This window comes from Cryptomeria japonica, chromosome 2 (assembly GCF_030272615.1).
Source record: "Cryptomeria japonica chromosome 2, Sugi_1.0, whole genome shotgun sequence".
NCBI classification, from domain to species: domain Eukaryota; kingdom Viridiplantae; phylum Streptophyta; class Pinopsida; order Cupressales; family Cupressaceae; genus Cryptomeria; species Cryptomeria japonica.
The window spans coordinates 313,620,157-313,647,767 of NC_081406.1; the positions used below are offsets into that span (position 1 = coordinate 313,620,157).

The 27,611-nt window shown below is 35.8% G+C and overlaps 1 protein-coding gene across 1 annotated transcript; it reads left to right on the forward strand.

Annotated features, from left to right (window-relative positions):
• The first annotated feature begins 16,589 nt into the window (after positions 1 to 16,589).
• Positions 16,590 to 24,169, forward strand: LOC131070223 (uncharacterized). The gene is made up of 6 exons (XM_058005725.1): positions 16,590 to 16,691; positions 17,524 to 17,563; positions 22,320 to 22,665; positions 22,954 to 23,062; positions 23,263 to 23,454; positions 23,635 to 24,169. Exons 1-6 carry the CDS (start codon positions 16,614 to 16,616, stop codon positions 23,842 to 23,844), a joined length of 975 nt encoding a protein of 324 aa, XP_057861708.1. The 5' UTR covers positions 16,590 to 16,613; the 3' UTR covers positions 23,845 to 24,169.
• The last annotated feature ends 3,442 nt before the right edge of the window (positions 24,170 to 27,611 follow it).

Sequence of the window (27,611 nt, forward strand, 5' to 3'; positions counted from 1 at the left end):
TGGAGAGTTTGGTATCACCAAACTGCAATCAGCATTGTGTTTCAGACCTTCCAGTTATCTACAAAAATCTTAGACTTGTTGGAGTCTAGATTTGAGCTTGGTTCATCATCATATGGTCTTCTACATTGCTTATCTCATTGCCATTGGAGTTATGCATCATTCGGGTATGTTGTAACTGTTGAACACTCAAATACTTAGGGTTTGTACTTGCTGTTACAGTCTGATAAATACCTGATTTATTTGTAATTAGACCTCATGTTTCGCCAATAAAGGGTTCTTTGGCATTGTTAAGTTGTTTGTTATGTTCTCTCTCATTTGGTACATGTAATTGCAACACAATCAATCCAAAATTCAAACAACAAAACTCAGAAATTTATATCAGACCCAGAAAAATCAGAATTCAGAGGTTTGCATGCCAAGTGTTTGACAAAATGCTAAACCATCAAAACTGAAAATTAAGGGCAGAATAAGTAGGGGATATTACTCACTTTCTCATCTATTGATTTGAATTTCTCATGGCCTCAAGGCTTTCGAATGACTCCTGCGGAATGGAAGGAGGTGGGACAAATGTTTCATCCTCTTGGCTTACCGGTTTTGTCAACCATTGTATGATTTCCTTCTATCTCATATTTTTTGCTTCCAATTTATTTTTCTTTTCTTCTGTCCTGTTAAGCCTTTGTTGGATGGTTGTGATGGTGTTGTCCAACTCTTGGAATTCCCGCTCCTTTGTTGTTGGTCCAAGATCAAGTGTTCTTATTTCACTCCATTAGAGTGATTTCCTCTCGTGGTTTATCTACCATGGGGACTGCTACCTGCAAAGTACGTGATCCTGAATTGTTCTTTAGCTTTATCAATTCTTGCAAAGAAATCATCAATATCCTCGATGGGTTGGACTTCCTGAGCTACCTTCTTACTCATTCTCTCCTTTAACCAATTAGAAACTGTAGACAACTCCATCCCATCTTCTAACTTGTTATTGCCACTAATTCCTTTCAAGGCCAAAATGATGACTTCACCTTGTTATTCATTTGTAGTTAAGCTGGGATTTCTGAAATCTTCTATCATGACTGTTTCCTCTACCTCGGGAGGGTTACCAATCGATGATGTCCGGTCTTGAGAGAGTGTTTGTTGCTCTATTCCACGTTCATCTCCCAAGTTGTTCTTTTCTACTGATGTTTGATTCATTTCCAACTCCGTAATTGAGGAAGTACTTGTAACTAATGGGGTAGTTCTTGTTCTTGATTTCTTTCATCAAGACTCCTCACTATCAACTTCCTTTCCCGCATTTCTCCCAGCTTGAGGATTCTCAACTATATTTTGTCTCATCTTGGAGACTTGAATCTCTGCCTCGCTATTTACTTTTTCATTGCTCTTCATTGCCTCATCTTCCTCAGAGGAAGAATCTTCTTCATCCACCTTTCCATAAGTAAGAGATACCCTTTGATTTCTCAACTTGTTGATTTGCTGATCAATCCACCACCTTGAATTATCTAGCACATCCTTCATCAATGTGCGTAGGTCTATAAGCTCAAGCTGTGACCAATTCGGTGCTAAGATAGGTTTGTCTTTTTCTTGCTCATATTGTGGCAACACACGTTCTCCATTATCCTTTACTTGATTGGGAATTGGAAAGATATTGCATCTTTTGATGAATTCAACTGACATCTTGGACCACATCTTCCTTCTGACTGCAAACTCATTTGTGAGGCTTGCCCAATAATCCTCAATGTCAACTCTATGTTTGTATCTCTTCCCTTCAATGGTATGCATCTTATGATGGGGATCAAAGCACAATCTTTGCTTGTATATGCCAAGTTGATAGAATTCCAACTCCATGTTAGTTGTCTCGGCAATTTGAGCTGAATAACATGTCTCTACCATTTTGTCGATTGAAATAGGAAATGATACCCTGAGCCTATGCTCTTCCTTTTGAATGAAATCGAATTTGGATAGTTTCCTTACTACCTCAAGTAGCACCATCTTATTGGTTGGGTATCGTGGAAGCCTCTATGGATGGTATGAACACCCTCGGATTCTAATGTGTGAGAAAGTGGGAAACTGGATGAACCGCGAACCATACTTCTCTACCACTGACATAGCTCCCTTTGACAATATTTTGTGTGTTCCTTCTTGTAGTGAGCAGGTGAGATACATTGAAAATGCATCATTGACTCTTCTATAGTGTTTCTTCTCATGTAGTTTTAGTTGGGGATAGCAATCATATACTTTGAGCTGTCCTTTCTTAATTCTTACTTCACTTTTGCATATCAGTCCCTTATACTTTATGTGCCTAGCCAATGCGTATACCACATAAGAACTCATGTAGAATGTTCTTGTTCTTTCCAATGCTCTCAATTGTATGTCTAGGTTGTCGCTAAAGCTTAGTCCAATTTATCATCTTCAAACCTAGAGAGATCTCTTCTACATAGCAAAACATCCATGTTTGAAATATTGCTCCTTGTGGACTTCCCATGATTTTGTTTAGCATGAACACCATATCATTGTACTCGTTGAAATCAGTGCACACGAGCTTCTTGGGTAGTTAGGATTGTGATCTCTTCAGTCTGCACATCCAATCCAAAGTAATGAGGCTCATACATCTTCCAGATGCCTTTGCAAAAAATGTTGATGATTCTTGCTTAGTCATGCTCGCTATCCCATCATAGCAAGGAATGCCAAATGTCTTTCCAATTGCCTCCTTTGAAAGGTATGCAATAACCATTCCATTAGGTGCCACTATTGACCTTGCTTGTGGATTGTAATGCCTTGTGCATTCAACCATTAACTCATTGCATTGAACTGCTGGTGGAAAACCAACGACTTGATATATTCTGCTCTTGACCATGTTGGAAAACTAGTTTTTGTTCCTTCTCCTATTGAGGATGTGAATGAAGAATTAGTCATATAAATCAAGGAAGGACCTAATGCATATCCTACTCAGGAAGATCTTCAAGATGCATGCATTGGTATCGGTAAGTTGATGCTATTTTGAGCCTTTCAGATTTTCCTCCTTTTTGCTTCCCCCTATGCTGTTGTTGTTGTTGTGCTTTAGAAGAATGAAGATGGGCATGAATGATCTATTGCACTTATTGGCATGAATCGCTTCATGTTGTTTGTTCCTTGAGAAAACCCTTCCACGTTTTGAAGGGTAAATTTGCACCTTCTTTCCTTGATTGTGAATCTTGATCAGATATTCTTCCACACTTTTGAAGCTCAAATTTTCCTCCTCCTTGGTCTTGAAGGTTGATCGATCTTAGACTTGATATTTTCCGCTCTTTCAAAGTTGATTGACTTCCTTGCTTGGGGATGTTAGTGTGCATCCACTTCCATGTTTTTGGAGGTTGAAATTCCTTTTTCCTTGATTAGGAGCTCAATTAAAGATTCCAAACTTAGCTTTTTAAAATTCGCTATTCAAAATGGCTAGGACTCAAAAGGCTCAAAATGATGCAAGCTTAATTTTCATTCCCAAAAAAATCGCTCAGGGTTAGAATGCACAAGAGAGATTCAATTTTATAAGGAAGATTTTATTTCCTTCAAAAATCATTATTTTCCAAAAATAAAACCCTAGAAGGAAATTTCCTAACTTGCTTACCTTGATTTCTTCTTGACAACCCTGGAATATGATGAAATTTTGATAGCTCTATCAAAATGATCAATAATATTGACGACATTTGACAAAATTGTCAATATTGTGTGCTTGATCTTACCTTGCATTCTTGAGGACCTTACCTTAGCTAGCTCAATATGCAAACTTCTGAAAGCAAAATGCTCTGGAGATCAATATTTACTGCCAAATTAACAAAACCCTAGGACAACTAGATGCATGTTGTGACCTTTTCACACATCGCCTCATTACAAATGGGGGCCCCTACTTTTTTCACTTTTTAGGGTAGATGTTTTGCTTAAGTTGTCTTAGTTTAGCAATATTTTCCTAGTGTTTGCCTTTTCTTATGAGAGGGTGTCATGTGAAAATGCAAAAGGGTTTTGAAATTGCAAGGAAATGGTCCTAGGTGTCAAGTTGCCTTAGCATGTCAATTTATTTTCCGAAGTGTTGAAGTTGTAACTTGCCTTTAAATGTGAGCCAAAAATGGTGAAAATATTGCAAGTTGATGTGAATTTTGTGCGCAAATGTTAAGAGTCCCTACAGGAGTCGTTTTTCCACTCCTAGGAGGTGAAATAAGTCAAAAATACATTAATCCCGAGGACCCATGTTTTTTCACTCTGTGACTTGGTTAATAAAGGAATGAAGATTTCTGGATGGAAAGTCCCAATGACCTTGGAATCTCCACTCAAGGACAAATCAAGCAAATGATTTTTACAAGGAATGAAGTGTCCCAATGGACCTCAATTTTCCACCAAGCTTATATGACATTTATCCCACATTCATTGTGGAGTGGAACAAAATGAGGTAAGAATGAATAAACATGCGAGTGGGTGAGCAAAAATAGTGTAGTTGTTTCAAGGATAAATTTGTCCTTATGCCCATCGATTTTCCTACCTTGCTGGTTTAACATTTTATTAGCCCACATTCACTGTGTGGTGACAATAAAAGGTGAAATGCTGAATAAAAACACAAGCCAACAAGCAATATAATATCATTAAGTTGCTGATTCAAGGTTGGGCAAGCTAGAAAAGAGGATTAGGATAGTCTAAGGTGATAGGCCATATTGCGCCACCATGAGAAACATTTTGCAGCCCAGCTGAAGACGCCATTGCTGGCTGAGAATAACATTACCAGCCTTTATTTCAAGGGGAAATCACACCATTTCCAGCCAAGCGAATACAAATTGTATCGGCAATATGAATCACGCAAGGAGAAGAATGACTTTCAGCTGATAAAAACGATTTCCAAGTTGTGTTTCAGACTTTAAACTCAGAAATCAGACTCAAGACAGCAAATTTAATTGCAATATCACTTCAATTTTCTGAGTTAGAGGACATTTTCAGACTTACAAATTAAAATCAGACCTTTCTTAAGCCTGAAAATCATGTTTCCTTAAGGCAGAATTTCCAGATTTTGATCAAACCCTTTGTATTTTCTAGAATCAGCATTGCATAAGTTTAATTTTCTGATTTTAGAAAGCTAATAAGTCTGAAAATCAATTAAAATGAAAACCCAAGTTAATTTTGGCAAATTAATTGTTCAAATCACCTATCACAAGTTGGGACAAAAGTTGGGAGCAAAAAGTCTCTATGAGGTTTGATTTACCACTCAAGAATAACAATCAACTTACCCATCGGGAATGAGGACAAAGTAAGGAACATTGAAGCGTTCTGATGGGGTTTGAATTTCCACTCCATCAAATGGTGATCAAATCAACACAAAATTTTCAAGGACAATGAGAGTCCCGATGAGGGTCAGATTTCGACTTGAGGGTAGAATTACAAAGGGAGAGCATAAGTCATGAGGAATGAGGAGTCCCTATGGAGATCGAATCTCCACTCCAAGGATAAGGCATCAAAATAAAGTGAATTTTTCCAAGAGCAAGGAGTCCCTATGACCTTCAAATTTCCATCATGAGAAAATGATCATGAAGACAGTGATGAATTTCATGGACTAAATTGGTCCCTACAAGGATCCATTTCCCACCAAAGTTGAAACAAGTTTTATCCCATAGGTGTTTGATTCAATATTTGTTTGTTTTGCAGGTCCCTACAAGGAAGGGAAGCACGATGATCAAGGCTTGAGGTGAAAGGGATACAACTTGCAGGGATACCAAGGGCTCAACACTTCAAAGCAACAAATGATGAAGGATCAGCTCCAAGAGGACAAGCAAGTGAAATGCAAGAATGAAGAAACTTAAACAATGCTATGAGGAGGAATCCAGGTTCAAATTCAAGAAAAGATAAAGGTAAGATTTGGAGAAAAGACTCTACAAGCATATTGCAGACATCACAAATGCGAATGAGGAAGATCAACATTTCAAGGATGGGAAGAGGATTTCAAGACAAGAATTTCAAAAAGAAAAGATGAGGACTAGCTCAAACATGAAGAAAAATTCACTATGATGGTGAACAAATGAGGGAAAGACAAATCCAAGACATGATTACAAGGAATTCCAAACATCATGAAGAATGTTCAAGGCAAATTAATTAAGTCTACAAGGCAAGCTGAGGTGGCATTCCAGTCACCATTCGTCTAATCAAAGGGTTCCGGGTCAGCGTTCATTCAAGGATGGAATAAGTGACATGTGGCACTAGATCAAATATTATTTATCTTACCTATCCTCACTCTCATTGGCCAATGTAATGGTGGTTGTAACAAACCCTAATTAGGGTTTCTATCTTTTGATCTTGGCCATTGATTCTGAATTTATTTTAGCCATACATTATAATGAGACCTCTATATAAGGCTCATCTCTCTCATTTGTAAAGGCTAATGTTAGAAGAGTAGAAGAATAGTTGCTAAGACAATTAGGAATTAGAAGTTAGAGTAGAAGTAGATTAGGAGAGAAGGTAATGATTGTTGCCAAGATCTTGTTGCAAGAGACATATTGTTTATCATTGAAGTTATGGTGAATTTCGTATGTTGATTCAACATGTTGCATGGTCTCTACTTCTCATTTGTTTTAATATTGGTTAATTGAATGAAGAATTTTGTGGACAATTAATGGTAAAATTCGCATATCCATACTACTAGCAGTTTGTTGATTGTAAACTTGCCTTGCGCGGTCAACTGGAATCCTTATTCAAGCTTAACTTCAATTGGTATTCACACATTGATATATATTGCCTTGATGGTGTCTATGTTGTTGGTGGTAATTTGAACATCATATATTTACCTTAGAAGATTGCACTAGCTTTGTGGAGTTGTTCATTGATGTCAAAGCAAAGTCTAGTAGAGTCTCACCAAGTCATTCACTACATCCTACATTCCCAGGATTAGATTAGACTCTCTAAACCCTTTCCTTTTGTCCTTTCTTTGTTAGATGAGTTAGTCCCAAGTTCCAGTAATGTTCAAACATTCAAGCATTCACATACAATGTAAGTCCCTTTGTGATTCCAGCAATATCACATCAAATCATTGAGCTCATCCACACGTTGAGACTCGACATTAGGAACCTTTGAGTCTTCCAATTGATCATGTAGTTTCCATTTGGGAAGATTTTGTTCAAGACAGGATAAGATACCTTGGTATTTTATTTTGTGTTTGAGGTGCATAAAAACCACATCAACAACACCCAAGCAGAAAAAAGGGGGTCCCCATTTGCAATGGGGTGATGTGTGAAAAAGGTCACAATAGATAGGTTGGTTCATTACTTGTGGAACTGGAAACTATTGGAATTGAGGATGGACCTCTAGTGTAGTATGGGATGCACCAAATCCTCTTCTCGGTTGTAAGATAGTTTGCTTGACCTTGTTGGGTTGAGAACAGATCTTCTCTGTAGTATGGATACACCAAATTCTTTTCCCAATTGTTGTTGTTGCAAAAGACCAAGGAAAAGAATGCAACCCATGGTGTAGTGCACAATGCACCAACATTCTTTTTCTACCTAGGATGCACTATGGATAGGTGTTAGTTAGCCATTATAGATGAGCTAATCCCTATTGTTTTCATAATGCCTGTATGAACCACTCACTGTGTATTTGTGATGTATGTTGGAGCTAGTCACTATGTATTAGTGATTTATGTCAAAGCTAGTCACTATGTATTAGTGATTTATGTCAAAGCTAGTCACTATGTATTTGTGATGTATGCTAGAGCAAGTCACTATGTATATCTGATGTATGTTGGACCTTGTCAACTTGTGTTCTTGTGATGTGTATGAGCTAGTCACCTTGTGTATATGTGACATATGCTCAAGACAGTCACTGTGTGTGATCTTGGAATTATGGTATGATATGACCCCCGTGTATTTGTGTATGTTTGTACACTAATGATTGGCAATGTTTGGTAGGGAACCAACACTTGATGGAAAATGTTTATCTTTCTATTGTAGTGGGACTAAGTTAATAGATTATACTTAATTAATAGCTGGGTTTAAAGAGAGATCATAGATCTCATACAAGAGGAGAAAATGAACTCCCTTAAATATTAGAGTGCGAACTATAAAGTTTCTGATTTCCCGCGATAGGATACATAGGCATGGTGTAATGTCCCCTTTTCCGCTCTAGTTTGTTTTGGGGACTGTTGGCCAATTCTGAGACCCGTTGATTAGTTAGAGGCAAAAATTAGGGTTTCCTCTTTTCTAGGAGGATGCTTTGGCAATTTTGGTGGCTTGCATGTTGGAATTTTACAGTTTTGATTCTGGATTCCTTCTGGGTTTTTCAGAGAGATTTGCGATGGTGTGACATGCAACTGAATCTGAGGATTTTTCCAAACTTACTATTTTTTAGTAAGTGGGGGTGAGGACAGCTTATTTTTGGGGGTTTTCAGAGAGCCTCCCGATGGTGTGACATGCAAATGAATCCGAAAACTTTTCCGAACTTACTATTTTTAGTAAGTTGTGACGGCTACTCAAAATGTGGTCAAAATGCATTTGGACACACTATTTTTAGAAATATGCTATTTTTAGTAGGTATTATTTTTGGCAGTGCTATTTTTGGCAAGTTTCAATGGTCCAGTTCAAAGGCTATTTCTGACAGTGCAGTTTTCAATACTTTTGGCCTTCAGCTCACTATGGCAGTGGTTCAGCACATGGGAAAAGTATTTTTGATATTTTTTAGTGCCCCCCTTGGCCTAGGTGTATGGCTTATGTATTTTTGGCTATGACATAAGGGGACGACTTGAGGTGATAAAGTATTATTTTATATCATAAGGTTTGGGTGATTTATTTATTGTTGAGGGAAAATATTTTATAAAGTGAAATATTAATAAGGCAAGATGGACGCCTTATGGAGAAACAAGTTAATTTTATAATATATTTCACTTATCTACCTTGGGTGCCACATTATTATTTTATTGTCATATTTATAAAGTATATTTGCTTCTATGTGAAGGTCGACTTGAAAAGGAAGGGAAATGAAACGTAATTTCAAAATAATGTGAAGTGAATGTGCATTTAGGTTTGGCGTCCATTTGGAGGGAATGTGAATTTGAATTTGGAGACACGGAGTCTATAAATAAGAGTGTTGGACTCTTGTTTTTGGTATCCATGAATATTGCAACGAAGTGCTGCCAGAATTTCAATTGAATGCTTCGAGGAATGCTTACCTCCTAGTTGAATGCTTAGCTTCTCGCTTGAAAGATAGCGACTAGTTGAGACTGTGAGACTATTCTTCACTCAGGAGAATAGATGGAGTTCATTGAGGAGTTTATGTTTGATTTTTTCTGATTTTTGGTGTGAAGTGTGTGAGTTGCAGGTTGTTGGTTTTCAGTGTGGCTGTAGGTGTGTTTAATTCATAAGTCTTTGCGTGGTTCTCCAATGGTTATGGGTATTCGCTCAACCTTTCCCTATGCCCTAGGCGATTCTTCATGTCAGTTTTCAGCTCTTAATTTGGAGTCTTGATTTTTATATTGCAAATTGTACTTTCTGCCCTAGTCGTACCATGTTGGAGTTGTCTTGGGATGTGTGCAAAATATGTTTGTGTATGTTCATTTTGTGGGTCTTAGCATGATTGCCTACCTCCTAGCTATCATTTGCAATCAATTGAGTCACTCCGTGGTGTATTGATTGAGTTGCGAGCATTTTAATGTGGTTTAGTGTTGTTGGTCTGCGTTTTCCAGCTTCTTGTTCTTGCATATCAGATTCTGAAAAATTGAAGTGTGTAGTGTGTTTTTGAGAGTAGTTAGTTTTTGTAGCTTTTGGAGGGCAAAACACATCATTTGCAGCGATGGACAGTGATATTCTCTAATCTGAAATTCTTGCTATGTAATGTAAAGCTGATTAGTAGTACTAACAACTATCTTATTCTGAATTGTATAACAAGACCCACTGAATAAGTGGAAGAGGCTGGCTTTGCCACTTATCTTATCTTATTGTAATGTTGTCCTCCTGTTGAATAAGTGGTTGAGTAGATTGTTATTATCATTTTCCAGTCCTCCCGCTGAATAAGTGGTTGAGTGATTGTTTGTTTACTTCAATCATTTCGGATTTGTAATTGGCTGGTTACACTGCCAAATTGTTGTTAAAGTTTCTATTACCTGCTAGACAAGCGAAAGGTGTTGTGAAATATGGATTGAAGAATAATGACAACGATTCTGGAAGACTGATTGCCGTGAGTTATTGATCGTCTCCATCATTGAATCCGGTTTAAATACAAGAGGAAAGGTTGCCTACGTAGGGCCATGTCCATACGTGGCAGTTGCCACGTATGGACATGCCCCTACGGAGGCAACCGTTCATAACAATTAGTTTGTTTATGTTTAATTTCCAAACTGTATGCTCTGTTAATATATCACTCTCCAGATAATAACCGATTTGCCACATATGGACATGCCCCTATGGAGGCAACCGTTCATAACAATTAGTTTGTTTATGTTTAATTTCCGAACTGTATGCTCTGTTAATATATCACTCTCCAGATAATAACTGATTTACCATCAGTTAGATTCACGAGGGCTATATCTTAACACTCCCTCTTAGCAGGAGTGGATCTAAGTAATTTTCTTGGGAGCATATTCTGTCATGACTTCCGACACAATTCGAGACAACATTTAATATAGTCTTGTCATGACAATAAACTCAATATCATGATATCCGGCTTAGTCTGGGACAATCACTTAAGAAGTCAATCATGAGATGATCACATACTTTAGGATCAAGATATCCGACAGAGTCCGGGACAACAACTTAATGTAGTCAATCTTGACACTTGGTCAACTATTGTCAAGATCGTCACCTTGAAATAGTAACCTTAAACATAAGAAGATCGTCATCTTCTTGAACATAGCTAGAATATTGCAATATACATTTTATTTATGTATTCATGAACAAATTACACATGGTAGGAATTTCATCCTAATAATCTCAATTATAATCTAGTCATTCCAAGTTTACTTCTGAAGTATTCTATCTTCAATCTTGCAAGTGGCTTGGTGAAGATATCAACATTTGGTTCTTCAGTACTGATGTACACTAGTTTTATGACGTTTCGATCTACCATATCTCTTATGTAGTGATAAGGGATCTCAAATTTCAATATGTTTGGATCAATTGTGAAAAAGTGGATTTACTGAGAGCTTGATACAGCTTTGATTATCACAGTGAATTATTGTTGAATTCAGAGTTTTTCCAAATAATCCAAATAATAACTTTCTTAGCCATACCGCTTCACAAGCTCCCATGGAGGTTGCCATATATTCTACTTCGGTGGAGCTTTGTGCAACTGCTGACTGTTTTCTGCTGAACCAAGATATTATAGCAGAACCAAGACTGAAGCAACACCCTGTAGTACTTTTACGGTTAGTGGTACTTCCGGCCCAATTAGAATCAGAATATCCTTCAAGTTGAATCTCAACATTTTCATACTTTAAGCCAAGTCCGATTGTGCTTCGTAAATATCTTAGAATGTGTTTAGCAGCCATTAGATGTATCTTCTTAGGTTCACACATGAAGTGACTTAATACATTTGTAGCATAGCAGATATCAGGACGAGTATTTACCAAATACATGAGTGAACCGATGATTTGTCTATAGAGTGTGGGATCTGTAGGTTTTGAATCTTCTGCCTCAATTTTCAACTTGTGCAAATTAGTTTCCATTGGTGTAGCTAATGGCTTACACTCCATCATCCCAAATCTAGTTAGAATATCTGTGGTGTACTTTCCTTGATTTAGGAAGATGTAGTTTTTCTTCTGCCATACTTCTAATCTGAGAAAATAATGTAGAAGCCCTAGATCCTTCATATCGAATTCTGCTGCCAGATCTTGCTTAAATTTTTCAATGAGATTATCCTCTCCTGTTATCAAAAGATCATCCACGTAAAGGACCAATATAATCTTATTGCCATTTGAAGCCTTGAAGTAGATGTTGGGATCTACTAGGTTCTTGGAGTACCCTAGTTTGGAGAGATAGTTGTCTATCCTTGCATACCAGGCCCTAGGTGCTTGTTTTAACCCATAGAGAGCTTTCTTTAGTTTACAAACATAGCAATTTTTATCACGTATGGTGAATCCTTCTGGTTGTTCTATATATACTTCTTCAATTGAACCATTTAGGAAGGCAGTTTTTACGTCCATTTGGTGAATTTTCCATCCTTTGGATGCTACAATTGCAATGATTGTTCTTACTAACGTATACCGGACAACTGGGGCAAATGTCTCGTCATAATCAATTCCTGCTTTCTGAGAGAATCCCCTGGCCACAAAGCGAGCTTTATGTTTTTCAATGCTGCCATCAGATGCATATTTGATCTTGAATAACCACTTGGATGAGACAACTGATTTGTCTTTTGGTCTAGGCACTATATCCCAAACATCATTCTTTAGTATAGATTGATATTCTTCAACCATAGCATCTTTCCAAGCCTGTTTTGATAAGGCTTCTCTGACATTTGTTGGTTCAGAATTTGTGAGTTCGGTTAGAAGTGCAGCATAACATTTTAGAGTTCTTGTTCTCTTATTTTCTTTGGAAATTTCATTTGGTTCTACATTATTCTCTTCAATTATTTTCCTTGCCCATAGAGGTCTTTTCTTGTTATTGAGTGTTTCAATATTTTCATCAACAAGAGGTTCAGAAACTCTTATGATGTCCCTCTCAGTGTCTGAAGGTTCGGAATTTTTTATGATATTCTCCCTCTCAATCTCAGTTATGTGATCTTCTTCTTCTTTAGTAATGTTATCATCCTCAGGTTCTTTGAGTGTAGTGTTTTCTTCAAACTTTACATCTCTACTTATCTCAACAGATTTTTTCCCTGGAATGTAAATGCGATATCCTTTAGTATTTTCACTATAGCCAATGAAGATACCTCTTTTTCCGGATGGTTCTAGTTTTGTCCTCTTTTCTTTAGGAACATGTATATATACGGGACAGCCAAATATCCTTAAATGACTTAAGTCTGGTTTGTTCCCTGTAAAAGCTTCTTCAGGAGTTATGTTTTCTAGAACTGAGTGCGGACATCTGTTTTGAATGTAGACTGCTGTATTTGAAGCTTCTGCCCAGAATGAAGTGTGTAAGTTTTGGTCATGCATCATGGCTTTTGCTGCTTCAATTATGGTTCTGTTCTTTCTTTCTGCTACTCCATTCTGTTGTGGATTATATGGTACAGTATACTCCCCCTTAATCCCAACAGAATTACAAAAGTCTTTGAAGTTGTCAGATGTATATTCTCCCCCATTGTCAGATCTTAACACCTTAATTTTCTTCCCTAACTGGTTTTCTACTAGAGCCCTGAATTCTGTCATGTCCCCTCTTTAGTATGACATGACACTTTACGTGGATTTGCCTATTCCAGACTCTCGTAGGCAGATGGTTGTGGTGAGAGAGTCATTTTGGCGTTTATTTGGTGAATGGATGGCTCATTATGCTCTTGGAGACATTATATTTTATTATTTGGGGCCAAGATGTTATATTTTTAAATTGAGGTGCACTTTTTTATTTTATGAAGTAACTTTTTATCTAAAAAGTGCAATGAGGCTTCTAGAAGATTCTATTATGGATACTTCTAGAAAGTCATGGATACTTCTAGAAAGACTAAGAGGCTTCTAGAAGATTCTATTATGGATACTTCTAGAAAGACTAAGAGGCTTCTAGAAGATTCTATTATGTGTATAAATAGACCCCATGGGTCTCTCATTTGGCATCCAAGTTTATTTTTTCTCTAGTGCATCTACTTGAGCATTTGTGGAGCTTGAAGGTCTACAGGTATTCAGTTGAATCATTGGGAACGATACCTCCCAAGTGATTGCATAACTGAGGGGGTGAAAGATCCTCTGAAGGGTTGCTCTTCGGAATTGGTACTCAGCCAATTCAGGTGTGCTTAATTGGAATACTATCTTGTCAGGGTTCGATTTAGAGATCAGTTGCAAACTTACATCTTTGTTCATGTATCAATGAATGTCATTGTCTATCATTAGAAAGTCTGAAATAGTGATCAGAAATTAATTGCAACAGTTGTATACTTCAAACTCCCATATTTCTGAAGCATGTATGACATCTATTTGACATAATGTCAATTCTAGAATTGATGAAAAATTGAGTTGTTCCCTTGGTAGTTAAATTGATATATGTTTCCTATATACTTTGCAAATCAGTAAAGTGCTTAGTTGTAGATTGTATGTAACTTGTTGGACAATGTTCCTTGAATCAAAATCATCAATTCTTCCATACATAAGCAAGGGATACTACAAATTCTTTGAACTTAGATAGTACTTCATTTGAGTCTTTGCACTTTAGAAAATATATCCATGTTTTTCGAGAGTAGTCATCAACAAAGATTATGTAGTATAAGGATCCAATTAGGGATGGTGTTGACATGGGACCGCATAGGTCTGAGTGAATTAGTTCTAAAATAACTTTTGATTTGTGCTTGCTTGAGGGAAAAGAAACTTTCACATTCTTTCCCAAGGCACATCCTTTGCAAATGCTTGTGTTCAGATTTTAGTTGGGGCAGTCCTGAAGTAATCTTCTTTATGTTGGATAGAGCACTATATCTTAGGTTTCCTAATCTTTTGTGCCATAATTCATTATTATTTGAAACTTCAAGATTTAGTGCTTCCTTTTGATCACTGCATAGTTTGTATAGGCTACCATCTCTTGAAACTACTGTTATGGCATTTTTTATATTTGTATTTTTAGGCTAGAGTAGAACTTTATCTTCATTGAAGGTAACCCGATATCCTTGATCAGCTAGGCCTGAGATTGAGACTAGATTTCTTTTTATTCCAGGTACAAATAGAACATCCTTTAATTGTAGAGATACTCCATTTCTTAGTTTGATAGTACAGGTCCCAATTCCTTTCACAGGATATGTGGAGTTATCTCCAATAGTAACCTCTTCACTTGAGTGCCCGTTAAGTGTTTCAAACTGATTCTTGAATCCAATTATATGCCTTGATGCTCCACTGTCTACGATCCAAGTGTTTTTATTTGTATTTACTTCGCTTGATGGGGCTAAGAAGAAAAGTGAGTTTTCTCCTTTGACTTCGGCTAGAGTAGCTTGTGTTTTCTTCCTTTCTGGACAATTCTTGTGAGTGTGCCCATATTTGTCGCATTTGTAACACTGAATTTTAGACATCTTTTTTCTGATGGTTTTTATTTCCTCTCTTCCGTTTGGAGAACTTTTTCTTTTTGTTGAAGGTATTTGTATTAAGTGCTTAGATTTCTCCTTCTTTATTTGGCCCTAATCCTCTTGAGATTAGTCGAGATTCCTCTTGAATGCACTCATTCTTAAGTTGTTCAAATTTGGGTAAGGGGAGTGTTTTGCTAATACATTGAATGTAGGATTCCCATGAAATTGGTAATCCTCTTAGGGCTATGAGAGAGATTTCTTGATCATCTACCTCATTTCCAATAGTTTGTAATTGGTCTTTTACTTCAGATATCCTTGAAAAGTATGTAGATATTGTATCATCTTTATTCATCTTTATGTTTAAAAGTTGTTGTTTCAAGGTTAACATTTTGCTCACATTGTTAACTTCATATGTATTTTTAATGGTTTTAAATACTTCATATGCTTTAGGCAGTCTGGTTATAGATGGAAGAATATGATCTTTGATTGAATCAATAATTATTTTCTTTGCTTTATTATTACACCTTTTCCAGGTAGATTTCTCTGGTTCATCATTTGGCATGTCTAGATTTTCTTCTATGTAAGACTCTTATTCTAGTTCTTCAAGAATGGCAATGATCCGTATCTTCCAGGAAAGGAAGTCGGAGGCTCCTTTGAGTCTATCTTCCACTCTCATATTACTTGACATTTTGAATATTTTCTTAGTCGGATATATCCTTTGCGTATATAGCCTCTGTGTCGATTTGTTATTTACTTCCGATAAATGTTTATGAGTAATATGGCTGTCTAATTTATTCTCTTAATAACCTGGCTCTAATACCATGTTGTGAAATATGGATCGAAGAATAATGACAACGATTCTGGAAGACTGATTGCCGTGAGTTATTGATCGTCTCCATCATTGAATCCGGTTTAAATACAAAAGGAAAGGTTGCCTACGTAGGGACATGTCAGGGACATGTCCATACGTGGCAGTTGCCACGTATGGACATGCCCCTACGGAGGCAACCGTTCATAACAATTAGTTTGTTTATGTTTAATTTCCAAACTATATGCTCTGTTAATATATCACTCTCCAGATAATAACCGATTTACCATCAGTTAGATTCACGAGGGCTATATCTTAACAAAAGGGGCTAACTTGCCGCTCAACATTGTAATTTCCAGTGGATTATTGAAGCTAATGATCCCATTATCACCATATGCTCTCACCTTCCCACATTGGACTTTTGCTGATCAGAAAATGGAAGGGTTACCTTTCAACAGTGTTGTGATTATCTTTTCTAACCCTAACGGGTGCTTGTTGTAGTACCCCTGCCCTAATCAGATTTTAATCTTGGTTAGTTATCATGTAATCAAGTTATAGTTAGAGGTTTTAATTAATGTGCGTACCTGTTAATGTGGTTGTCGCTTCAATTCGTATGTAAGTTTATTTTTCTCTTGAATTGTGCTATTAATCTCAGGGTAACACTCTTATTAAATATATATATATACATATATGCATGTGTGATTCATGGTTGCAGGAGATTGCAGGTACGGTACCGCATGGGTGCGAGGTTCAACTCCATCTGGGTTCACAGGTTTGAGTGCTCCTCATTAATCCTTAGAAATTGGATTAGGTGGTCGGGAGACCTTCATTTGACCCTAGTCGTGCTCATGTGAGCGTTGTCAATCGTCTGTCAGTATTCCTTTGGTTGGATATGCAGGTCGTTTGTTTGTTTGGCCTTCGTGGATTGTGTGTTTTGTGTGTGGTTAAATTGAGTAATTAGTCCTTAGTATTTAAATTGATTAAATCTGTGTTTGCGCATTAAAGATTAAGGGACTAAATTAAATAGGGTTCCTTTATGCGATTAATCGTTAATTTGAATTGCTCAATTTAAATTAGGAGCAAGTTCAATTAAATGATTAATTTTAATTGATTAATTTACTTAGATATGCTTTTGGAAAGGAAAGATTTAAATTAATTTGAAATAGAATTAATTTAATCTCTTTGCCTTTTAAAAATAGAAAGGTTGATTTTAATTATTTAAAGAAAATCAATTTTAATTAAAAAAGCAAGTTAATATATATTTGATAAAGTGTGAAAGATTAATTTGGGGATTTTATTTTAAATAAAAATATATATTGCCCTCGTAATATTTTTTAAATTTAAATGTTAAGTTGTGTTAATTTGGAAAATTAGAAATTAAATGAGGAAAAGGCATTTTGATTTTTCAAAATTAAAAATAAATTGTCTAAAAGTATTTTTATTTTAAAAAGGAGATTTTTGGTCCAAAACAACTTTGCATTTAACCTAGTGTTTGAAAATATTTTTGGGAGGATTATTTTTGGAAAATATTCGAGGGAAAAATATTTTTGGAGAATGGAATTTTTGGGGATTTTTGCAAAAGAAATGACTTTTGGAGCTTGCAGGTTGGGCTCTCCTTCAATCTTGTCAGGATTGTTGAACCAGGTAGGCCTCTGGTTTATTTCAATGGCTTCTTTGTTTTAAAGAAATTGTTTTGGTTTTGTTTTGTAAAAATTTGGTTGTGTTTGTAGATAATTTCTTATTTTGTGTGGAAAATGGAAGAGTTGTAATGAAATCACAAACTCAAACCCTCCTTGCTTCCTTTCCAAACCTCCAGATGCCATTTTTACTTGTATAAATTGGTTTTCAAAAATTAAAACCAAATATTGGTGTTTGGCTGTTCAAGATGAAATTTTGTTTAAAACTCCATTGAATCTTCTCATAAATAAGTTTTAAATTGGAAAATTTAGTTGGGGTTTGGCAGATTTGTTGTTTAGATGGATGTTAATCAATCTTATTTTGCCAATGGTGTTTGTTTAAAAGGAATTTTTCCCTTTCCTGGACCTGGGTATTCTGATAATGTAAATTTTAGAAAATCCAAAGTCTTCTGGAAAAATTATTTTTAAGTCTTTGTGAGACTGTGTTTTTGCTGTGTATTCATCTTTTTAACAGTAAATAAATTAAAAAATAAATAAATAAATAGTAACCCATGTGGCGGGGAAAAACCCCCCACCACGCGAGAGGTAGCACGCTACCAAGGGGGTAATAATTTAATATTATAATAAATGATAATTTTAGTAAAGTTTTAATTATGATTAATTTGGTCATTAAGTAATAAATTATGATTAATTTGTTATTAATTATTTGTATAATGGAAAATATACATTAATTAATTTTCAAATTCTATTTTATTATTAATGCATATTTTTCTAACTAAATACTTGATTTGTTAATTTTCTTATTAACTATTAATTTGTTATATTTTATTAATCGCGGATTAATAAATATATATTAATTAATAGTTAATTTTGGTATTTTTCTATACGTGCATAAGGAAATAATTTGTGGATTTGGGAAATGCTTGCCTATTTTTTTTGGTTCCTTTAAATGTATGTATCCTTAATCGGAAAAGTGTAATTTGGTTCTGGAAAAGATGAACTTGGAGAAATTATTTTCGAACAAGTAGGACAATGGTGTTTTATTTGAAGATTAAATATCATATTTAGACGGTTAATGTTGATTTAATTATATTAATGTGAACTTGGTTTGAAAACTCGTAATGATATATTTATGTTATGTTTTGATGCAAACGAACTTGGTGAGTTAGAAAACCAAGAACGACTTGTACCTAGATGAGGTAGATGACTGCAATCAAATTTAGATCATTTAAAAAACTTGATCGACTTTTAATGTTTAAATCAATATGGAAAAAGATTGTCTCCACCGGTTATTGCCTATGCAAGTTTAAATTTCTGTATTCGCTTTTGCTTAAGTAATGGCAAGACCATGATTTGTTTGATTGGACCCTGTCGTTTGGTTGATTTGGGATACCTGTTTCTATCCTCGATCTCGAGTTTGACTAGTGTCTTGTGATGGTGTTATAACTAGTCATGTTCATTATGCGAGTGTCGAACGATGATTTGTGGTTGACCATAGTTGGTCAAGTCTCTAGCTAGAGTACCGTCAGTTAGTGCACCTCATATGAAGTCGTGTTTGACCAAATGGTTGTTTCCTCCATTTTGAACTCTGGTTGCTTAACCTTGTGTATGTCTGGGTTTAGGAGTTCGTTGAGTATGGTCTAGTGTCGTATGGGAAAGTGGCTTTCGATTGGGGGCCGTGCCCAAAGTGGCTGTTGGGTAACCCATCGGAAGTGTGTCTAATAAGTGATAACCTAATAGTATATTAGAGAGTTAGTTAATGATTCACTAAGTAAGATAATTGTGCCTCACACATGGGACGAGTGCTAACACAGACTCGACATGCTATGAGAAGGCCTGAAATGGCAAACCATCATCCTTGTCTTCACGAAAGGATGTGTGGGTCCACATGAGGCTTGGATGGGCCGGAGGTTCGGAATAGGTTGCTAGGGTAACCCAGTGGATGGGGCCGGAACCTATGAAGACCTGCCATGGTAACCATACCAGGTTGTGTGATTACACGTGTCCCCTATGTTCGATAGTGTGTGGTTGTGTTGTCTTGATAGGAGCACTTTTGTGGAGTCGTCCTGTTGCTTATGCCCTTGTGAGAACCTGATGTCATGCTAGACCTTGGGTTGCGATGACTTAGTTTTGCAGATGCTCTAGTGGACCTTTGTATTTGCTTCTATTATGTTTAGTTGGATCCTTTCCTATTCAGGGATCATTTATGTATTTATTTGACCGATGTGGTCGTTGTATATTGGTTATGTTCGCCTTGATGGCAGGATTGTAAATAATGTGAACCTTATGTATTCTTAATTTATTTAATGATCAGAGGGGTCTTGCAGTTGAGCAGACCCAGAGATGTAGCCCTCTAGGGGTGAACTCCGATATCAATTTGGTGTTATGTGGTGCTTATGTTCTTATGTTCCTTTTTAGTTTTTAACATGTATGGATGACATTATGTTAGAATGTATCAAGTGGATTAGATAAAATTAATTTTACATGCATGTGTCTAGTCATCATATTAAATGCAAAAAATTGGATCATGAAAGAATGTAGATTAGAATAATGGAATATATTCAGTTATTGATAATGAAATTAAGTATGCATGGAAAGAACTCATTAGTTTATAATGAAATTAAAGTGTGTTATAAAACTAGATGCATGACTTAAGTTTTAACGAAAGTTTGAACGTAAGAGTTGGTTAAATTATAATGGATAAATTCATTAAGTTATCTATCTTTTAACTTTAATGGATGAACGTCCACATGTTATTTATGTTTTAACTTTAATGGGTGAATTTCCTCATGTTAGCTACATCTTCAACCATAATGCATGAACGCATCCTATTATCTATAATTTTAATTTACTGAACAAATTATATCCTTGTTTAAAGTAACAACATGAAATTAAGTTAACCTGCTTAATTGGATCAAATGTCGTGAGTTGAGTTAGATGTTAGATTAAGTAATCACGTTGGGAAACTCCTTAGGTATTGTTTAGTCTTCCGCTGTGTTATCTGAGCTTTTGATAACTCATTTTATCATTATGTTATGTTTAATTTTTTAAAAAAAATTATTTGCACTCCATTCGTGTGTTTTAGCTTTATCCTTTCGGGGTTTCCTGGCAGGTGTTTGATAACTGAAAAATTTGAAAAACAAAGTAAGGGGATATTTCACATGGTCATCATGAATGAACCCTCAAGGCTTAGGTCTGGGTCTAGGGGTGATCCTAATAATGGGAGCTTGATTAAATTGTAGTGGTCGAGGGGTGTATATTACATTATTATTTTATATTATCTGGTCTTTATTCTTGTTCACTCTATTACATTTACAATTTTCATAAAATTCTTTCACAAATTAATTCTACAACTTCCTTTTCTTTATAATTATTGTTTATTATTATGCTTCCACCTTGTTATTATTACATATCAATCCCAAAGTTGTTTCCCTAAAGTTTTCTGGTTTTCGGATTGTTATAGAACACTGAGATGTATAGATGCAAATTTGACTTTTTCCTCTGGTTTACTGAACCACATTCTTGCATCTTTACCACTGTCTGAACCGAAAATTAGCTTTGATTTGCTTATAAATTGCATAGATTCTCTGCTTGATGATGTATTTCCTGTGCTTGATGTCAGCTGATTTCAGTTTTTGTGGCTAATCTTATTTTTAACTTTTTTTGAAAAGGTTCATCTTATATCACTTTAGGGAAGAAAAATGTTACATAATGTTTAACAGTAGGATTATGAGGAAGATCTCTCCCTCAAAAGACCAATACAATAAAATCTAAATATCTGTGGAAACAATTGAATTAACTTTGACAAGCAAAGCCAAACCTTTCATGAAAATCCTCAATTACCCTATGTTGAAAGGGCACGGGTCCTTACCAAACCAAGCCTCATCCCTTAACTCCACAAGAATCTAATAGCAGTCACTTGAACTGTGTGCCATAAAAACTTACAGTTATATATGATGCTTCAAATGCCCACAAGGATGGCCTCTCCGGAAAATGAGGAGCATCAAATGTAGAAATAAATAAAAATATACTCAAGTATGAATGTGTTGCACAAGATAATAATTCCTAGCTCACAAGATTACCAGCAAGGAATAGTAATATTAGCTTATTGAGTTTGGATGTATTGCAGGGTCACATTCTTAGCCCCAGAAATAATTCCCTTAGTTGTGAACATATTTCCCTTACCTAAAATATGGCTAGGCACCTCTGGAGATTTCTGTTCAATTATCTGGTGCTTTGGAGATGGACATTAGGATCTTTGATTGTCAGAGATTTCCTTCAATCTGTATCTAACTCAGGATCTGAACTGGAGTCTCCAATTGACAAGGTCATTGATTCTAAATTGGGAGCAATGATTTGAAACTCGAGAAATTGAAACTCTAAGATATTATTGTTAGGGAATGGTCTGATTAAGCTTGAGTGCTACAAAGTTCTGAGAGGATGATATGAGAAATAGGATCAGTCTTAACACAGATCACTTTGAAATCCAATTCATTAAATCTTCTTAGCTATAGCCTATCCTATTTCATAAACACGCTTGGAAACATGTTCTTGTATGCTATGACATATGTATAAAAATATCAGAGTTCTTTTCTAGTGGATAGTATACTTACTATTGCCAAGTTGAGTTTGTGCTTGAAGTGCTTCTATTCCTATGCAAATGCATTGGACAAGATTCCATTTCTCTGTTCAATTACTTTTGTTTCTCTGAAATGAATGAAGAATTTAGCATGTTAACTGATTAGGTGCTTTCCTTTTCTCAGTTATTCAGAGTACATCGGTAGTGAAATTTGAGGATGACAATGTTGGAGAAGTTGTTTCTACTGTAGGATTGAAAGCGGAGATCTCTGTGGCTAAACAAGTTCTCAATCATTTAGGGAAGAGCTCAGGAAAGTTTCAGATAGGGACTTCAGGTTATATTTATAAACACTGGAAAGGTGTAGTCTATCCAGAACAAGTGCCACAAAAGAAATGGTTTGAATATTATACTCACATATTTGACACCGCGGAGATAAACAATACATTTTATCGTCTACCTTCCCATGAAGTATTTGAAACTTGGCGTGATCAGGCTCCAGCAGGCTTCTGCTATGCATTGAAGTTCAGCAGGTCCTTTTGGTGTAGTCTGATAAAACTTATTCTTTTTTATTGCAATTTTCTTTCAGTGTTAAGAATTTTTACCGGTATCAGTCAATGGGCTGACAACAGGGGAATAGGCCTTCCTGTAGTTGCAATCTGTTTTTCAGATTCTTTTGAAGGACATTATATTTTTTATTTTTAATTGCATATCTGCTGAAGTGATTTTGGTTCTGTGGTTTGATTTGTCTAATATTCACCGTTATATGATTATGTAAAACAATATTTGAAACCCTTCTTATATTTGGATTCGAATTCCAGATTTGGGACTCACCTAAAGCGTTTGAAGGATCCGTATCAACCAATCTCTCTTTTCATTGATCATGCTGCCAGATTAGGGAAGGATCTTATTGGACCAATCCTTGTGCAGGTTTTCATTAATTCTATGCATGGCAGTTTTTCAGGAAATTTTATACTAAGAATTTCTATCCAAACCATTCCGCAGTGGAATTGCCTTGTACTATGCAATACTAATTCAATGTTTCTCAGTATAGCTATTTAAGATTAGAAAAGCTGAAAATTGTACTACTGCAGAATGTCATGGTAAATAACAATGTTTATTTGTTTCAGCTTCCTCCTAAGTTTGATGTGAATGTGGAGCGTCTTAGAGATTTCTTGAAATATGCTCCCAGAGAGTATCGTTGGGCAATCGAGTTCAGGGACACAAGTTGGTTCTGTGATGATGTATATGATCTCCTTCGGGCCCATAATGCTTCACTTTGTATACATGATCACGAAGATATCAAATGTGTACATCCACAGGTAGTATTCGTTTTGAATCATAGAACTCAGATGTCAGAATACATGCACTTCAGGAAACATAGATCTGTTTGCATACTGGATTTGTGACAAATATCATCAGATAATTTTTATTATTATTAATTTTGCCACTAGAATTCTTATTTCAAAACGTATTAACTGAAAAGGTTTCAATGAAATTAGGTCCTGACTGCTGACTGGATTTATCTTCGTTTTCATGGAAAAAATTACAAGCATCGGTACAATATGAAGCAACTTCAGAAACACGCTAGTTGGATTCAGAAGCAGCTTGTAGCAGGTGTTGATGTATTTGCATATTTCAACAATGACCATTGTGGTTATGCAGTTTCAAATGCAATCAAGCTACGAGAACTTGTTATGGGGAAAAAGTAATGTCACTGTAACTTTTGTAAATTGTATAAGTGTAAGAAGTCATGTGACTTGAATTAAAAGGAGAATGCAGTCACCCATAGGATGCATTAGAAGCATTGGATCTATTCTACCAAAGCCTAGTAGAACCCAGGTTTGTTATAGGATTACAATATTTAAGGACCATGGCAGAGATCATCTACTTTTGTAAAAGATGCTTCTTTTAACAAGAAGTACATGTGAATTTTTATTTTGGTCTCCCTTCTCTCACTTCTCTACACTGTAATCATCTACTTTTGTAAAAGATGCTTCTTTTAACAAGAAGTACATGTGAATTTTTATTTTGGTCTCCCTTCTCTCACTTCTCTACACTGTAATTATACGACAAACACGTACAGAGGGTGAGGGTGATGTGACGTGATACTGTTAAAGTCAGTGTGCTAAAGAAAAAATCAATTATTACAATGCCTTATTATTAAGAAAAAAATGGACGTTTCAATGTGGGATTGAATCAGAGTGTTTATAGTTTTTCCATAGAATTCAATGGGAAAGCAATAGACTGCCAAAAATAAATAACATTATGTGATTTGATCCTCGTTGATGGGGTAATCGACAACATAGGAAAAAGAAAGAATTAAAAATAGTGATGTCCATCGCTGGATTTTGTCAAGTTGAATTCTGATGGAGCTGCAAAACAAAATCTAGGAAAGGTAAGATCGGGGTGTCTTTAGCGATTTTAGAGGTGGTCCTTCTTCTTAGGAAAAGCTTCTCATAATGAAACATAGGTGATTGCTTTGGTGGAAGGGCTGAAATTGGCAACAGAGAGATCGGTGAAATAGATTGTGGTTGAAGGTGCTTCTGTGCCAGTTATCAATGTGATGTTGCAAGGACAAACTTCAAGTTGGAAAATTTATCACATTGTTTTGGGGAACTAGAGTTTTGGCTTCTATATGCGATAAAATTATATTTTGGCACTGTTACAAAAAATGTTATAGGTCTTCAAATCTTCTTGTAAAGAGTTATACACCCACCCTTCTGTGCTACAGTGAGTGATAGAATGAACACTTGGGAAGGACTCCATCATAGTATAATAGGCATATAGATCTCACAAATAAAGGATTTAGGCAATTTCCTTTCTTAGCTATGGTGAATAATAGGATTGACACTTGAGGAAAAAGGACTTCATCCTCTTTGACTGCAACTTTTATTGGAAATTATTTTCTCTCCGTTCTTGAATAGGTCTTCGGTCCATATTGAAGGAAGGAGAAGCTATGTGACTTTTACCTATAGAGGGGCCATTTTAGTTAGATACCTCATTAGCATGTTCAATATTTTGAATACCTGAACACCTTGAAAATGGTGGAAAGTGTGTTGGGAGGCAAGGGTTTGTCTAATACAAGGATTAAGTGGACGCAAGTTTCCATTACTACGGATTTATAGGGAGAACTGATTTGTAATTGCGACAAAGTTGAAAATGTGACCATGCACTTCACAAATTTATTGATCATATGGTTTAGTTAACTTTTATTGAAGATTTTTTTCGTAATATGAAATTAAGTTGATAATTATTAGAATCCAATGTAGATACACAATAGTTTCTCTCTAGAAAATTTCCACTTGGAAAACTTCCAATTTGGGAAGTAAAACCTATTTTGATAGCTTTCAATAGCGTCATATAAAATAATTAATTGCATAGTATAAGAAGGTGGTTATAATGAATTCTTGTTTTTATTTTCCTTGTCTATTATGCGACTCAAATTGTGTGTTCAATTTTCACTTTGCCAAGAGCTTTGTGTGTCCAAGGCATTGAGCAACTCCTTTTTGTTTTCTCATTCAACCTTCATATGTCGTTAGATTCTAATCCTGCACATCATAGTACACCAACCATCCAATCATTTGAAGAGTTAGTTCTATCTATTGCCTTCTTCTTTTCAAACTACTTATAATGAGATATGGCTAATTTTGGTGAAATCATCACGTCATTTATGAAACCATTGGGTTGATTCCATTTGAGCGTTGTTGATTCTGATACAACACCCTGTACACAATACCACCTGTTGTTTAAGTGATTTCTCTCGTAGAAATGTTTTTTGATCTCTATCAATTATAAATTGCCTCTAAAAGAATTGATAATTTTGATTGTATAAAAAAGAGTTATTTTTCAAACCACGGTCTGTAGAGGCCTCCATACCTCCTTTATCCTTTTTGGATAAAGTTGCCAAAGGTTGTTAGTAATAGAGAGGTGTATTACTAGATTTTTGAAAGAGTGGTAGCAGTATATTCGATCCTTGGCAAAAAGCTATGGTTGTGCTAGGGGATGAAACTGTGGGGGGATTAATGTAGGGAAATAAGCCTAAAAATCCAGATAATGTAATTTTAAACCAGTCAATAAATTTAAATTGATTCAACAGGAGTGCATTTCTTATTGAGTCAATTAGGGAAAGGCATTAAAGGTCTCACAGTTATGCATAAGCAAATGTGATTTGGATGTTACTAGTGAGTACACAATGTCAAAACTCTCTGAAAACATAGTTGTGGATGCAATCAACGTGTATTCATATGGATTAGAGTATGTTGAGGAAGTGGTTGGTGCCACTAGCAACATAGGGGCAAGATCAAATCTCCCATTGTACGTGAAAAGTTGTTAACATTGTACAGAAATAGGGCGGTGAGAAGATTTGTGTGGACAATGGTGTCTTTTTCTTGGTTGATATGGTTGGTCTTTGGGCCGATGTTTGATGGCAATGGTCTTACTGATCCTCTTTCTTTTTCTTCAACTAAAATCATAGTAGCCCTAATTTGAGCAAGGACTAGGATTATTTTGAAGGTCTTATATGATTCTATGAGGATAGAAACACAAACCAATATATCGATGAGAGAAGCAAGTTACACTAGCTATAAGCACACAAACAATATAGATGGTAGAATGCAAATAAGATGACTCTTAGAGGATGCATAAAAATATTACAATGAGCTAGATCAGCACACTCGCCATGAAATAGATGGAAATAGTACAAACATATAGGCTTCCACAAGTCATGAGGGCACATGTCCCAGGGATCACAAGTTTGCTTCTAATTAGAATGTTAGTCAACTCAATCAATTGAGACATATGTAGCTTTGGTTAAATTAGAGGTGGAAGATTAAATTTCCATCAATTAAGCATGATGAGGTAATTAAGGCACTTGATGACCTCAATGCAAGATATACATGCCATTATTAACTTAACTAGACATTCAACCAACTTAAGTAAGTTTATCCTAGACATTAATATGCAATAAAGAGTAACTAAATGCAAAAATAAAACAATGCATTAACACCCCTCCACAAGTGTAGCTTAGCTAGGCATAGAGGGGTCAAAATAAATGTGTGGTCTTGTTAGGAACCCATATAAAAAGTGTTCCCGTCTCCATAAAAAAGGATATATACCTAAGTAGGTTTATCCTACAAGTATAATATTTGATGAAAGAAATAACTAAATACATGTAGATGGACCATGGTAAATGCGTGTCCATGTTAAGTACCCATATTAAAATGTTGTCCCCCTCCATAGAAGAAGATGATAATATCCTTTTGGTCATTGTCTCCATATGAGAAGGAAAACTCCTCTCAAAGAGAGAAGAGGTGAGGACTATGTAGTTTCCCATGACTATTGCCCCTAAACGATGGAGTAGCCTCTTGATATCCTTGTAAGATAAGGCACATGAATGCCTCCACATAGAAGAGAGAATATTCATGCAAATAGTCACATAGTGAGTGTTGTAACAGGCCTCTTTGCCAAAAAAAGATGC